Source organism: Sardina pilchardus, chromosome 17, assembly GCF_963854185.1.
Source record: "Sardina pilchardus chromosome 17, fSarPil1.1, whole genome shotgun sequence".
NCBI classification, from domain to species: domain Eukaryota; kingdom Metazoa; phylum Chordata; class Actinopteri; order Clupeiformes; family Clupeidae; genus Sardina; species Sardina pilchardus.
The window spans coordinates 25,755,732-25,773,231 of record NC_085010.1 but is presented as its reverse complement, the minus strand read 5'-3'; the positions used below and the strand labels follow the sequence as shown (position 1 = coordinate 25,773,231).

The 17,500-nt window shown below is 45.2% G+C and overlaps 1 protein-coding gene across 1 annotated transcript in view; it reads right to left on the bottom strand.

Annotated features, from left to right (window-relative positions):
* Positions 1-4,491: 4,491 nt before the first annotated feature.
* Positions 4,492-17,500, bottom strand: part of LOC134062573 (calcium-activated potassium channel subunit beta-4-like) — a 24,634-nt gene continuing 11,625 nt past the window's right edge. Inside the window, exons 2-3 of the mRNA XM_062518629.1 lie at positions 9,589-9,716; positions 4,492-4,660 (exon numbers count right to left, since the gene is read on the bottom strand). Of these exons, the coding sequence (XP_062374613.1) occupies positions 4,492-4,660; positions 9,589-9,716 (297 nt within the window). The remainder of the gene's footprint in view (positions 4,661-9,588; positions 9,717-17,500) is intronic.

The window sequence follows — 17,500 nt, the reverse complement described above, 5'->3', positions numbered from 1 at the left end:
GCATTAACACATTGAACTGTAGTAAAAAAATGTTTGAGTTGTTTATAAGTGAAATAAGTGATCGCAACAAAGTTGGTGTTGGTGCTATAAAACAAGTTTCAGCACTCTTATCAAACTTACATTCACACACTCCTATCACATCAGGTTTATATTGTGCAGGTGAGGGAGCATAATTTTGTATCCAGATTACATAATTTAGATTTCCCCAATGAGAATTAAAAACAGAAAATAATACATGTTTGCTAGTAGTCAACTCAAGGCCCAGATACCAGAGAGGCAAACGAGAATCTGTTCCAGTCTTCTTCGTCTTGTCTCCTGAATCCAGCCTGTAAGTCCTGTATAGTGCTCCCTTGAGATGGTTGCTGTGGGGAAAGGCACTCCTTGCATCTGCACCCACCAGACATTTTAAACTTTTCGTTACAAATAGACCAAAACACTGTTATATATATCGACCCTAACGGCATAGATCCAGCCAGCCCAAATAAAATACCCCCTAACCATCTCTCAAGCACACACACACACACACACACACACACACACACACACACACACACACACTGCTCGTTAATCCAGCTCTACCTTAATCCGGTTTGTCCAAACAAGCCATTTCTCATCCAGATTACCGGGCGGCTGCATGAAAATGTTTCTCCACCCATCTCCTCCATCTCCGCTTGATATGATTGAGGGAGACATTAGACAAATTTAATCTCCATTTTGTTGTTTTTTTCCCCCCCTTTCCTTGTGTCTCTGACGTATCATCTGTCTGCTGGGACTGTTATGTCTGCTCATGCTGCTGCTGCTGCAGAAGATGATGATATCATTCTGCCTGAGCCTGGGTTTGGGGACTCAGACTGGAGAATGGCAAAATACAGAATTGTGTCTGTCACCGGGTTACAGAGCTGATTGGGATTTCATTGAAAGCTGACTCCCGTCAGGGGTGCGACGAGGATAGAGGGTCAAGGGTCAGCATGAAATTCACACACAAAAAATGATCTTTTGTTGTGATTTAATGATTTTTTTCTTTGGGATTTCCTGCTCTGAAAATGAAGTCTTGTAGGCTAGAGGCCCTATCTTAATGTATCTGAATATATGTGGTGTGTCCAAAAGGTCACTCCTCTCCCCCTAAATCCATTTTTATTCTTATTCCCAATTGCCTCTCCACTTCGTCACTCCAGTCACTCCCGAACCAAACCTGGGTTATTAAAAGGTGAAGATGGTTATGCGTTGAAAGTGAGTTAATCAAATCTGTCGGGAGAAAAGCCTGTCTGCCTTGTAAATCTGATCCACTTCTATCTCACCCTGAAAGGTTGTCAGAGCACCCGGTATCGATCTCTCACTTCTCAATCCAGCCTGTGACGCTCTGAAAAACCAAAGGAAGAAAAGCTTTTGAGGGAATAAAGAGGGCTGGGAGGAATGTTTCACCCAGAGCAATCTACATGATAAGCCATTTGAAGTTCTTTCATGATAATAAGTGGATATTTGCATCGACACTGTGGTCTTATTTTAAGCATCTTAGAACTGGCTGTGGCTCGTCTCGAAGTTGTGCGCTTTCCACTTGGAAGGAGAGCTGCAAGAATAACGATGGTTTTCTCTGATAAGCATGGCTGTCATGGTAACCCCTGTCAAATACGTACGCAATTAGTGCCAGCTGCACTGATGCCAGAGAACACACAAACAATCACAAAACTGATGAAACTGCAAAGAGAGACAAAAGACCATCACAGTTCCACTGCATTACAAAACATGATTTCCTTATAGATTTATAGATAGATAAATAGATAGATAAATAGATAGATAGATAGATAGATAGATAGATAGATAGATAGATAGATAGGTACTGTAGATAGATGGGCCTACTTTATTCATGGCAAGAGACATTTAAATACATTTTTTATAAGAAGAAACGACAAAAGGCAAATTTCGAAGATTCATACTAATCTTTTAATAAAGGTATATATCAGGCACTAGTCTTTGTTACATCAGAAGAATTGACTGGCTTCTTAAAATATTCTCTTTTTCTGACACGACAGGTCTCCAACGCCTAGCGCCTGAGGCACGTGTCACACCAAACAGATTTTTTTTTTTTTTTACTAACACCGTTTTCATCTCTCAGACAGAGATGTCCGACGTCCAGCAAGAGTTAAGTGCTGTTGGGAAAAAAAGGAACATTACAAAAAGTCATTGTCCGTCCAGAGTGTCGTTGGGTTATGCTTTTGGTATGTAAAAGGGACATTCAGTGGTACATCATGTCGCACAATGGCTACTGGAGGCAGTTTCCAACTAGCTACCACAGACAATTCTGTATATGAATGCTTTGAAGGATTTCCTGATCCTCTACACCCCCCCAAAAACCAGTAAATACTGTTAATTATAGTGCAAATCTATGGTGTGGTGGAAACATTCTACAAAGCATTTGTCGTGAGCAAACATTTCATTGTACAATATGGCATAGAGTGGCTTTGCTACATTGGAACCATCCTTGTGGATCAGTAGATCTTTCAGATGGCTGTTAAAGCTGGCAATGCACTGGGCAACATGTTAGAGACACAATAGCCAACATGATAGCTATCATCTTCTCATATAGTATAGATAATGGAGGATTAACGATGAGGAAATATCCAGTAACTATATCAGATGTTGGCAGACTGGGTGTGCTCCATTGGGATTGTACAGCACCTTTGACCCCAACGTTGCCCCTATAATCAGCCTAAAAGTGCAAAAAGCAAATGGATCCGGCGATAAAGTCTACTGTGCATCATCAGACTGCTGTTTTTGCTGTTTAGGCAAACCCAAACATGTACATGTCACTGGGTGATATTTCTAAAACAATTTACCATACAAAACAAGGCTCAGACAGATATGCTAAGGAACATAAACATATACATTAGAACATTTATCAAAAACCATTCTTTGGACCAAGAAACACGGTATTCCCAACAACATCTAAGACGTTGATTAACATTCACAAGAACAGTGGTTCTGAAATGTTTAAGTCTCAAAGTTAAGCAAACACTGAGTATAACAGTTACAAAGGTATACCAGACATACATACATGTCTGCCCAGTAGAACATTCAGAAGCCATGACTACATTGCTAAGCATGACAGAAACCGAAGATCAGAGCCTTGTGTGGCACTAAAACTGTAGTGGAGGAAATATAAGTTCTACCCCCCAGTACTGTAGATCAAACTGGATGCCACACAAACACTAAAAACCAACGTAACAAATAATCATAATTAAGTAGTCAAGTTGTTGCCCAAGTCAGTGACAATGGTTTTACAGCTTTACTCTTATTTGGATTTAGGAATCAATTGAATAGTAAAATAACTCAGATATTACAGCGTAAGGGTAAACACTATTAGACCAATTGGTATTCGCTTATCCTTAAAATCCCTTCTGATGCAGCTGACCAGGGTGTGGATTGGTATGGAAGTGTAGTTCTAAGCCCAGTAAACAGGAGCAGAAAGGTTCTATCTCCGATAGAACTAATAGATGGCCCAACAAAATGCTGCCAAATCGAGCTGTGCTTTTCTTTGGCTATCTTCATCTTGCAGCCAGCAGCTTAGACCATTGTAATGGTAATTTGAAGAGAACTTGAGGAAAGAACGTACAGAATGCAGATAAAAACGGAGGCAGCACGAAGAGAGAGAGAGAGAGAGAGAGAGAGAGAGAGAGAGAGAGAGAGAGAGAGAGAGAGAGAGAGAGAGAGAGAGAGAGAGAGAGAGAGAGAGAGGAGAAATGGGTTGGGGGACAGCAGCAGAGAAATGGACAGAGAGATTTCCCCGAAGGGAGTCTTCCATCTGGAAGGGCCATTTGCAGAGGTGCTGAAAAGCATTAGATGACTCAGGCTGCACACAAATAGCATGACCACATATGCAGACTTAGAAACACCTACGGCAACCAAGAGAGGACATAAAAAGCAGCCACGTGTTTTCATTTTAGCATTTTGCCATTTGTAGACATGATAGCACACAGGACACAGACACACACACACACACACACACACACACACACACACAGACACACACACACAGGCATACACAGGCATACACAAATACACACACACACACGCACACACACGCACGCAAAACAAAAACTAAATTTTCTTTGTAGCCCAAAACATCAGCTGAATGAACACAATATAATTTTTTTTACAAAAAAACCCCAAACAAACAAGAAGAAAAGACAGGCACGAGCCAACAACAAACAGTTAGACCCGCTGTGGGAGAGAGTGGGCGTGTTGTCAGTTCTGGCCACTGTGCTACTGCGGCCATTGACAGCCCACCCGGGTGTGGTGTGGTCCGCAGGGACCAATCAGGAGGCCGAATGTCTGCCCCACAAGGAAGGCCATTTCCTGGTCCTCCCAGCATGCCTGGTGTCTGCGGCGGCAGGCGGGAAAATATATACGTCAGCGCTGCTGCTGCCTCCTCGTTGGCGCACCCCTGGGGTAAAAACGGGTAGACGTCCGAACCAGCCCGCGCCGAAGGCTCTGTTAGGAGTACTTCCTCTTCTGGATGGCCTCGGCGCGCACGGCCAGGCTGCGGGCGCACACGGTCAGCAGCACGATGAGCGTGCCCACCAGCAGGCTCACCATGGGCCACAGCACGCAGTGCAGCAGCACGCTGGCGTCGTGGGTGTGCTTCCACAGCACGTCGTCCGGCCTGCAGGGGGAGACAGAGAGCAGAGGGCAGATGCTGAGAGACGTTACGTTACATTACATTACATTACATTTGGCTGACGCTTTTTAACCAGAGCGACTTACAACATGGAAAAAAAACATTTAAGCTTTTAAGAGCAATTCTAACAACAAATTAAAAACCACAATGATTGCATCAATGAGAGTAATAAGTGCATCAATGAGTGCAATTGTCTGTAGTAGGTCTATGAGATGTTGGGGGGGTCTTATGGGGCCCCTCTCATTTGTCTTTTTATCTATCCTCCATTCCTTCCTTCCTCGGTCCTCCGGCTCGTTCCCACTGATCTATAAGGAACACTGGATAGACTATCCCATTGTTGCCGCCCCATCATTCTTTATCTAGATCAGTGGGAACCAGGACCGAGGAAGGAAGGGAGGATACTGTAGATAGAAAGACAACATGGTTTTATAGTTGAGCTAGTGGAAACAAGACTAAAAGCACCCACTTTTGGATCTTTATATCATTCTAGAGAGAATTGTGAGATGTATAAGTAATGGAGAGAAAAAGAGACCAAACAATACAGATGTACTGTATAGCTAGTATAGGGTGCAATCTAGCCTGGGTGAACAAAACCTGTTAGCAAATTTGAATTGGCTCTGCCGGTCCGTCTGGAAAGGGATCCCATTGACGCCCATTTTCCTATCGCCAAAAACCCGGCATCCAACCACAATCTGGCACACGGCAGGCTATATATGATGACAGATAGAGTGGTGCATTGGACACAACCAATGGCTGCGCTGATGGCAACAGGGTTGAACAGATATGAACGTGAATTTTATTATTAAAATTATTATTATAGAGGGGAGGCACATGAACAAAAGCCACAAGGCGGAACTGTATTGCAGTCTCAAATGAGCCCCGTGTGTTTCTTGGTCTGCTGCAGAGGTAGCGAGGAGCCCATCTACTCCATCACCTGGAGTAGCGGCTCTGGAGGGAGCCAGTGGTAGTCTTGATTAAAAGCCAGAAAAGGTACAGTAGCAGCAGCCCCCCCACCTCCGCCCCCCCAGCCCCAAGAATCAAATAATCACACGCAGCAGGGAAGCCTCCTGTTTCCTGATGCTGATTTGAGAAAGCATCAAATTCTACCCAGAATGCCAAGGCTGCTGGCTCCTTCGCTCGTGCGAAACTCCGACAGACTCGGGGAGCGTGGGGAGAGGCCTATATTTCTGACCTATTTTGTTCATTAACATATTATTAAAGCTGGATACGGAGTCTGAGCTTACAATCAATGGTTCGAGCCCAAATCACATTATGCTGGCTGGAAACGAGGGTTATCTGTCAATCAATTCCGACAGGAAATCGAAAGTTCGAGACATTTTCTGGGAGCCCCAGTAGGGATGTGTCCGTAGCGCTTAACTTAATGTCAGCGGTGAGACGAAGACATGAGGCAACGGCTATGTCTGAGTGACAACTGGCTGAGAGCTACTTCGCACACCACTGATGCAAGAAGGGGGAAAGGGACAGATCGCAGGATGCTAGAATCTGATCAAATTAGGGGGTGTAGTGCACGCATGCATGTATCGAGAAGGAAGGTTGCAATGAGATATCTCACCATGAAATTATATTTTCTTCAGTTCATTAGTACACACACAACACACATATAAAGAGACACAAACCAAGAGACTCACGTAACACAGAGACACAGAGAGATACACACACAGAAAACGCATGCACGCACGCATGCACGTACACACGCACACACGCACACACACACACACACACACACACACACACACACACACACACACACACACACACACACACACACACACTATACAGAACAGCCAAAGGACATATTCAACTGACAGGATATAGTCTAGTTTTTGCACACATTCAGGCTAGGGAAACTTCCGTTTGAAAAGTATCAGTGAAATGTCATAAAAGTTTGTGACCGCTCAGAGGAAGAGCTCCCAGCTCTGACAAACTAAGTTCTGGGGACGGCGGGGCTGGGCTAACACAATGCCTCAGGCATTGCATCAGATGAAATGATTTAATCTCAAAGAAACAGGGAAAAAAAAGACAACCACTGAATGAATCACATAATATCTAGAAGTGTTCTGGAAGACACCTCGAGACACTCCTTTAATATTCCTCCACTGTATCTGACAGCGTGTGATGAATGGAACCGATCTGCTTGTTCCATTGATTCTCGGAGAGGGATATAGGATTCTAGGCCTTCCTAGTCAATCTGTCTGGAACTTTCCGGTAGCTTATAGGGTTTTGGATCTTTAAAGCATGTGCACTGCCCATGCACCGAGCTCATTCTGTGCACAATCCACATCTTGTTTCTTCTGTTTGCCAATACCAAAAGAATTCTAATAGGGGATCGCCATGCGCCCCCTTCCTGGAGACCACATACTTTCATGTTCTGATCAGAGCGGTGCGAAGATGAAAAGCCAATCTGTGGATGCTCCTCAGGAAGTGTTGTATATAGTATCTCTCTCTCTCTTTCTCTTCCTCTTTCTCTTTCTCTTTCTCTTTCTCTTTCTCTTTCTCTCTTCCTCTCTCTCTCTCTCTCTCCCTCCTTCTCTCTTTTTCTCTCTGTAAGTGTGCCTGCAGCATGTGACTGTTACTTACTGAGCAGGGAGAGAGAGAGAGCGACAGAGAGACATATATAGAGAGGGACGAAGAGAGAGAGAGAGAGAGAGAACCCTGAGAGAGTGGAGGAGAGACAGCTGAGCCATGGCCCCGCTGAGACCCAGCCCGCCTGCCAGAGGAGAGCTCAAGCACCGACTGGGCCGGGCCATGCCAGGGGGAGCATGGAGGGAGGGAGGGAGGGAGGGAGGGAGGGTAAAGTAGGACACCTCTACCCCGTGCCCATCCCACTGGCAGGCCCCAGGACCGCTGCCAAAGCCCCAAGTACGCATATAAATAAATAAACAACACACTTCGCTCCTCTCTTCTCCTCTCCACTTCACTTCACTTCTTCGTTCTCCGACTGTGCACTTCGTCTGGCCTCCGACCAAAAGCGAGCGCATCGGAATAGATGACTTAATAATCAGGGTTTTAAAGTTTGTTTTGGGGATGGTGATGTAATAATGGAATAAAAATGTAAACAAGCATAATCTGAAACGATAAAAATCTGGCAATGTAGCGGCTGGGATGGCGTCACTATGTTTTTTGGGCGTCCAAAAAATGGCTCTTCATCCCCCACAACAGCTTGTGCTTCTTTTTGACACAGCCAAGGAGAGAGAGAGTAGCAGAACACTGCAGGCCTGCAAGGGCAAAATAATTGCATGGGGAGTAGGGATGCCTTGAAGCATTTTATACATACAGTATAGTCATATATATTCTGGTGGTGATTTTGAGGATTTCACATTAACTTTCAGGGTATTTATTTTGTGCTTTAGGATCATTTTCGGGGGGGCGCTGTGACGCTAATATTTGCGAATATCGCCGCTGATCTTATGCCGACGTCGTCCAGATTCATGTGTGCTGTCTGGGATATGGTATTAGGTCCAGAAACGTTAACAAAAAAACATTGCCAGGCCGGTAACAAACACACACACACACACACACACACACACACACACACACACACACACACAAACACACATACACACACACACACATACACACATATAATTATTCAATAAGTTATTCCAAACGCTAGGGCCCCGAGACAGTGTGCTCTAGGGAAAGGGTGTTGGCTCAAAGTGGAGCTGGTGGTGGGCGCCACCCTGTCAGGGTGTTGAAGACTGCCATCAGAGAGAAGGGCTGCAATTTTGTCCCATCAAGCCCGGCGTGGCCCCAGAGGAGCTGAGGAGAGGCACAGGTGCAGCGTGGGGCTGATGGAACAGCCACTTGGCTATTTAAAGCATAATGGATCACCGGGAATCCAAACACACTAAGAAGACACATGTCGAGCCTGGCAAAAAAAACCAATAAAAGAATCGTTTTAAATTTAATTTAAAAAATAATAAAATAGAATGAAAAGAAAAGAAAAGAAAAGAAAGAGAAGTTTTGATTCACTACGACAAACTGGAGGTGGAAAATATTAGCTTTGTGCTTGTGGGGCGTTTGGTCTCCACGGAAACGTCATGTAGCGCTGCCACCAACAGTTAGTTTTTCGCAGCTTGTCCAATTCCCAGCCCTCCTCTGAAAATAGACTGTGTTGAGCGCTTCCCTACTGGTACAGAAGTAGTTTAGCCACAACAAGCCCTGTACCATCAGCTGTGGGGAGATAATGGAGTTTATGGTCTCTTTGTTGTCAGGCATTTTGTGTCTTTCAGATGAGTAAGTTTGAGTTGTCATGTGTGTATGAGTGTGCCTACTGCAAAGGATAAACAAACAAACAAACAGCCACCAAATATATCAACAAAAAAATAAATAAAAAATAAACAAAAGGAGAAGGCTTGGTAACACTTTATATGTATGCCTCAGACTTGTTTATAGCATTATTAACTATTTATTGTAGTAAGTTTTGTTTGTGTGAGTGTAAACACTCATAGGGCCTTTATTTTAGCACCCATATCACAAATAAAGTATCTCACCATTACAACAAAATAATCTTATTCAAAACTGCCTGATATTACCATTTGTTTTACTGAGTTTTGTTTAGAAACACCACAGCAACTATCGTGCTATTTCTTGGCTGTTTTGGTCTGTGTTGTGTTGTGTTGTGACCATGACTTATACCAACTTATTACCATGAAACTATCATGACATTACACTCACACCCTCATAACCATTATGTGTGTGTGTGTGTGTGTGTGTGTGTGTGTGTGTGTGTGTGTGTGTGTGTGTGTGTGTGGGGTGGGGGGTAATTTCTGAGTAATTTCCTTAAGAGTCGCAGCGTTGCACATTGTACATGTGTATGTATTGTGTGGGGTGCATGTGTGTGTGTGTGTGTGTGTGTGTGTGTGTGTGTGTGTGTCTGTATAGAGACTCACCGCCTCTGTGGGTTGAAGAAGCAGGTGAATGACTGGTTGCTTCCCTCCTCTATCCAGAAGTTCTGCAGCTTCAGCACGTCGTCTTTCATCTTCTGGTTGTCCCTCTCACACTTGGGCACATAAGAACACTAGTGGGGCAGAGCAGAGCAGAACAGAGAAGAGAAGAGAAGAGAAGAGAAGAGAAGAGAAGAGAAGAGGAGAGAAGAGAAGAGGAGAAGAGAAGAGACGAGGAGAAGAGAAGAGAAGAAAGGAGAAGAAAAGAAAAGAGAAGAGCAGAAGAGAAGAGAAGAGAAGAGAAGAAAGGAGAAGAAAAGAGAAGAGAAGAGCAGAAGAAAAGAAAAGAGAAGAGCAGAAGAAAAGAGAAGGAAAGAGAAGAGACGAGGAGAAGAGAAGAGAAGAGAAGAAAGGAGAAGAAAAGAAAAGAGAAGAGCAGAAGAAAAGAAAAGAAAAGAGCAGAAGAGAAGAGAAGAGAAGAAAGGAGAAGAGAAGAAAAGAGCAGAAGAGAAGAGAAGAGCAGTGAAGCAAAGAGCAGAGAAGAGGGAAAGATGAGAGGACACAGTTAAATCAAATCTGTGTTCTTCAGAAATACAACATGCTTCATCTTTAGCTCCTTTTAGTTAGAGCTGGGGTGAGAATCAGTCCTTTCAGACACTGAGTAGTGGAGAAAGAGAGAGGGAGAGAGAGAGGTGCACAAAGAGAAAAAGAAAAAGAGGGCTATGACTGATGAAAGAACTTGGTTCACTGGTTTACTCAGAGGGTACAAACATAAAAACACCAGAGATTCAAACAGAACAAAGGTGAATAACAGGCTGTACAGGTGAGTTCTTTCTACCCCTCTCTCGCTCTCCCTCTTTCTCGCTTTCTCTCTTTCTCTCCCTCATGATGTACAGATCCCTGGGTCTGTCTCATTCATGGCGGACGTCTCCCTGCCCTCCACGACACGCACGTCTGATTGCATCGACTTGGGACTCCGTTTCACCAGGGCAACAGGGTTACCATGGAAATACAGAAACAGGGGCTACATGGAACAGGCAAGACCAGCCGGTTAATGCCTCATAACACAGCCCAGGGTATGTGCGAGTGTGTGTGTGTGTGTTTGCGTGTGTGTATACAAACTCATCCATGTCGACAGCTGTCATTCCTCGGGCCAAAGACAAACATACATACACACACACACACACACACACACACACACAAATCGTACAGAGAGAGAGACAGACAGAGAGAGAGAGAGACATATACAAATCTTGTCCTAAAAGAACAAACTTCCCGTAAATGATGCAATGGAAACGCTGCAGGGAAAAAAAAACAGAAAGAAAACTTTGCAAAAGTCGTTCCGAGACATCCAGTACTCTGTACTACATCAATGAGAAACTAGGCCACCTCGGACCACTCGTTGCTGTGCTCTTCGGACTACTCTTCCCTGACAGATCGAGAGCATCACTGCATACTCAATGAGCGTATGCAGCGCAGTGAATCTTCAAAAACGATAACAAGCACCCAAACGAGGACAGGAAGACGAGACAAAAAAAAAACATTTTAAATTAAACACTTCCAGGACTCTTGAGTAAAACTGACATAGCTGTAAAAAAAAGGGTGTAACGTATCAACCTTTAAAGTCTATGTTATCGACAGGCTGATAGGACTAAAGATGACAGATGATAAACTTGTGAGACGCCATCTGTAATAAGTGGATAGCTTCAAAGATAGGATGATTTAAATGGCTTTAGTTTAGACCATGTTCAGACCCACATGATGAGAATATTCTTTATACCATGGCACCACACCACTTGAAAAATCCCCAGCATGATCTACAAAATTACATGACTGCATTGGGAAAAGAGATTAGTAGTGTGTGTGTGTGTGTGTGTGTGTGTGTGTGTGTGTGTGTGTGTGTGTGTGTGTGTGAAAAAAGAGAGACAACAGAAAAAATATGTGAGTATAAATTCTAATGTGTGCATATTGCCTGCCTAAACTGACGGGGGAAAAAAGCAAAGAGGAAAATGGGGTTAAAGGCCAGCCACACACACACACACACACACACACACACACACACACACACACACACACACACACACACACACACACACACACAAACACACACACACACACACACACACACACACAAACACACACACACACACACACACACACACAAAACACACACAAAACACACACACACACACACACACACACACACACACACACACACACACACACACACACACACACACACATACACACACATACACACACACACACACCAGGAGGATTACGGCATCTGTGTAATGTCCATGTCTTAGCATGACCTCATCTGTCTGCTAACACCAACCAATCTGGACAGGAGTCGGCAGCTCACCACCTGTCGGTGGGCCCTCTCTCCCCCCGGGACAAACCCCGCCGCTGTGCCTACACACACGGATACTCGTCCTGGGTGAGATTAAGAGATGACCCTGGCAGTGCAACACTAAGTGCCGCCCGTCTGCTTCCATTGGCCGGTTCGGTTGTCAGGGGGCGGGCTGGTTGGATGAGGATGTGCCATTCTCATTGGCCAGGTGTGGTGAGTAGTATAGAATTCTACAGGCTCTGAGATTTCTCTCTGTTTTCCTGCTTCGCGACCTTCATGTTGATAATCATGCAAGTTTCTACTACTGAGTCCTACTAGCATCTGACTGACCACACACACACACACACATGCATCAACAACACACACACACACACACACACACACACACACACAAGCACACACGTTCATGTACAAGCACATGCCAGCATTCATATCAAGTCGCCCCTGTGTATGAAATGCTCTATATAAATAAACATTCTTTGCCTCGCCTCGCCTTACCTATGAGAAAACATCACAAGTCAATACTATAAGCCAAACGCAGTAATCAGGCAGATTTTCTACCAGAGTTGCTACAAAGGTCAGTAAAGACTGTAAGGCTGTTCGGGGAGGGAGAGGGGGCGGTGGTGACCCCATCAGGCGTACCCACCGTGGCCAGATCGATGCTAGCACAGTGCCCATGTTTATGCCTACACCGTGGTGGCCTTTTTGAAAGGAGGAATATTGCGCCTCCATTTCACACAGACAGAGACGGCAAAAGGGTGTGTGTGTGTGTGTGTGTGTGTGTGTGTGTGTGTGTGTGTGTGTGATTATGTTTTGTTGAACATTGAGCAAGCCTGGAAGAGGTCACATCTAACCTGCAGGAACGAGTGTCGCGACGGCAAACCCCTCATCCCAGGATCTTCTGAAGTGCTTAACGAGTCGAGCAACAGACGAGACGAGACGGGGGGAGGTTGGGTTGGGGGGGGGGGGGGGGGGCTGTCGTCGTCGGATGTCTTTTCCTGGAAAGCCGGCTTTTCTGCTGAATTCGTTTTGAGCCGAACTCCAGCACAGGTGGCTTAAGGACGCAGACGCCGCTGGAGTGGCTCGGGTCGGCTGCCTCGGGAGTATTACAATTGCAAATGTGGCTAAATTCGGCAAGGGGGGGTGGGGGGGGGGGGTCATCAGAGGGAGCGGGCATGTCTGAGCAGTACCCGGAGCGCCATGATGGATGGCAGGGGCACTGCCAACACACATTCCTCCTCCTGACACAGACCAGTGGGAGATGAGGCCGACTCAAGGAAAAGATGGGGCTTTTTTACGGAGGGGAAAAAGAAAGCTTTTTTTTTAAATCTCTGCTTGCTTTCACATTGCATCATCGACACTCGAGAAAAAAGCCTTAATTTGACCTGAAACTATAAACATATCGATGTTTCCTTACAACGCAAGATGGATAGATCTTGGGTATGGGCTGAGACAATGAAGGAAGAGGCCTTTTGGCTACGAGAGCAAACAGAGACTATAGTATACAGGATGTGAGCTACAGTTCCCATGACACTCCAATGACCTGTCTTTCACTGGCACTGTATTAGCGAGTGTGCTAAGTGCCCTACTAAAGGAGAAATAGAGAGAGAGAAATAGAGAGAGAGAGAGAGAGAGAGAGAGAGAGAGAGAGAGAAAGAGAGGAAGAGAGAGGAGAAGAGCTGGCTCAGCACATGCTGTTCTAAATCTAATGGAGACCGGTGAGGCTTGTCCTGCATCAGGGAATCTGGACCTTGTCCCTGTGTCCAGCCACTTGCGTTTGCTTACCGTGCCAATGCCCAGTCAACCTCAACAGAGGTTATTCTGACCGTGATGTATGCCATGGTGTCCGCTCAAGGCTGTTATGAAAGGGCTCCCCGTGGGAGAGAGCAAAATGGTCTGAGCAATATCTGATAGCGTCTCGTCTTTGACCAAAAATATCTTGATGTTTGGCCACATCATGAGGTGATCCACTGAATGTACACAGTGGCCTTAGTGAACTCCAAATTGCTCTTCGCTTGTTTGTTTGGGTAAACAGAGAGTCATACACAAACACACTCTCTCTTTCGCTCGCTCTCTCTCTCTCTCTCTCTCTCTCTCTCTCTCTCTCTCTCTCACACTCACACACACACACACACACACACACACACACACACACACACACACACACACACCTACACACCTACACACCTACACACACACACACACACACACACACACACACACACACACACACACACACATACACACGCAAATATATACATGTGAAAAGCACACCTCTAGGGAAAAGTGGCAGTAATTTATGTGAGATGAATCAACCTCTCCTGCCTGTCAGAGAGACAGATAGAGAGAGAGAGAGAGAGAGAGAGTGGAGCATCTGCAACCTAATCCTGTTGCCGTGGCAATGATGACATCGCTGTCATCATCGCTTGGGTTCCCTCCAGTATAATGGCATCTCTCTCTCTCCCTCTCTCTCTCTCTCTCTTGCTTTTCTCTCACGCTGCTTCATAGCAACAGCTCCCAATCTAACTCTCTCTGTTCACTTACAGTCCACTGTAGCAGTAGGGTTCAAACATACTGTCAGCCTGTAACAGAGAGATGCACTGAATATTTAGCCTGGTCTATCTATCTATCTATCTATCACACATACACATACTGTGCCTGTCATTGACGTCAAGATTAAATACTAAATGTGCAAAGTGTAAAATATATGCGTCAAAATACAATCCTGTCCCTCAAAACAAAGGGTCTCAAAGAAGTGCATGCAGGGATTGAACTGAATTAAGTTGATATAAAATGCCCAAATCACACATTAAACTACTGGTCACTACATCATTCAAATATGTTCACTCCTGTACAGAGGTAATTTATGTAAAATACATAAAAATACGTATTGGAGGCGCATAGGCATATGTTTCTGATTTTGACTCATCGAGAATGAATGTGCCATCCATCTCCCCCTGCAGCACTTGGTCCCTGGACACTGACAGACAGTGACCTTCTGTTGATTGAGCCATTTTAACCACCAGTGGGCAAGAGTGATGAAACATGGAGGTGGTTGGTGGATGCGAGGTGGTGTGTGTGTGTGTGTGTGTGTGTGTGTGTGTGTGTGTGTGTTGGGGGGGGGGCTGGTGATGGCTAGGGGCCCGTGGCCAGGACGGTGTGCAGGGGGGGCCCCGTGGTGCGCTGAGAGGGCAGCTCTGTTGGAGACCCCGGCGCCTGTTTGCCCCTCATTAGCGCTAATTAGCTTAGCTCACTCCAGCGGAGAGGACCAGCATGGCCGTTTACCAGCCGAGTCGGACAGGCGAGCGAGAGGCGAAGGCCACGTTAACCCCCAGGACAAATTCTGCCTGCTCGCTTGAATCATCAAATATAACTCAAATTCGATTTTTTAATTAATGACAAAACCGGGGCTGGTAGACGAAGAGCATCATGGTTTGCTGTGTGTGTGTGTGTGTGTGTGTGTGTGTGTGTGTGTGTGTGTGTCTCTGTGTCTCTGTGTGTACTTATCTAGGGAAGCCAAATAAACACTGCTTATATCAACAGGTTGGGGTGAGAAGAGTAGACTACCACCTGTTCATAAGCTGACTGAACTCTGAAGGTTACATCAAATAAATCAGCATTTCTGCATGAGTGATAGTGCACATCCACAGGAGGCTAAGCAGTGTGCAGGGGAAGAGGGCTGTGTTTGAACTGGGTTGAGTCTGAGTGTACTTTGAATGTGGGATTTGGTCATGTCTGTACAGTATGGGACAGTGAGAGCGTTTTCTGTCTTCATTCATTGGGAGGGACAGCTCGATGATTGGTTGGCATCCCACTGCACTCTCTCAAAAGCCAACCCTCCCCCCTCTGTCTCACACACACACACACACACACACACACACACACACACACACACACACACACACACACACACACACACACACACACACACACATACACACACAGAAAGATATAACTGTGATGGGCATAACAAATAGGTGTCCACAAATTTACTTCAGTGCAACAGGTTGACTTCACTATTCCTTTGAGGAAGTAAGCTTCTGAGGAAGTAAGTCAATCAAGAATAAATTCTCAACCGAAATCTATCATTCAAAGGCCCACTCTCCTGCACCACTAGGACTCAGACCCCTTTAGCATGAGGTTAACTAGCTCTCCAGTCTACCCTCCCTAGTGCTCCCAGGTATTCATCAAATTTAATCACACAGAATAATTAAGTTTTTTTTTTTTTTTTGTCAATGCATTTCTAATTCACTTCCCATTATCCACCATGGCCAGCGTCAATACATCTTGCAACAGCTTGTACTTATCTGAAGCACATTTGGCAAATTAATTATTAAGTGCCAAGCACTTGATAAAAGTAGGTCAGCTGTATATGTTGCTGTTATTCCCACACCTTATTTTCCCTCTACTAAATTAGCACAACACCGTGCAGGCACTGTTCTCTCGAGACACTTTGTCTGGAAAGTACACACACTTCTTGAATGGTATGATTTGGCCTGTGCTGGAGGTTATATAAGGCAACCGTGCGCCTTGTAGCTCCAGGGCTCTGTGTGCTTCCACAGAAGGCAATTAAAGACCTGGCTACAAGGTTTCAGCCAAGACCACTGGTACTAGAAGCACTTTGTCAAAATTATGATCGCTAATTAGATTTTGCTGTTTAAACCCCTCACTGAGCCAGAGGGTTAATCATGTACCTGTCACTGGACAACCCTGTCTCTCTCTCTCTCTCTCTCCCTCTCTCTCTCTCCCTCGCTCTCTCTCCACAAGGCAGGGTAAGGTTTCATGTTGGTAGGGTAATGGAGTTGTTAAATTAATACACAGAGCAGAGAGCGCCAGTGGGTCTGTGGGCCAGTAGAAACCAACTTCATTTCTCCTTTAAAGCCCCAGAGTGTTCATTTAAAATTCTCTTCATTAAAGGGGAAAGGGTCAGTTTTGTTTACAAGGCAACTGACCAAAAAATGGATGGAAAAAAAATCACCACTATAAATTCCCATGGCTGTTAAATGCATTAGAATCTGGATGTAATCGACTTGTAATTGATCGTGCATTATTAAAAAATGATTAACTATTTAATTATGAATTAATCATTGACTGACTGATATTTAGCCGACACTTTTTTTATCAGGCTACTGAAGATTAAGCCTGGCTAAACTTCCCAAGCAAGAGCTGCTGCCCTTGTTTACAAACACAGGCATCTTCCCATGAGCACCATCTTTTTTGTGTGTGTGTGTGTGTGGCAGATGACGTAATGGTGGGTGGGCTGGGCCAGAAGTTTAGCGAAAGCTTAGGGTGGAGGTTGTGGGTGTCAAAGTGGCTGCCAGGCCATGTGGCAGCGGCGGTGGCGGTGGCGGTGGCGCGAACAGGGTCGGATCAAAACCCCATAATCTCAGATCAGCGCCCGCCCGCCCACGTGGGCACAGCAACGGACGCAAAGCGTTCTCATGGCAACGGGGGGTTGGCTGGCACGCCAAAAATAATCAAATAAATAAAAAAAAACAACAATCTAATTCCACAAAATGGGAGATAAGCAAAACTCAGCTACATGTGGTATAATGGTGCCTTACG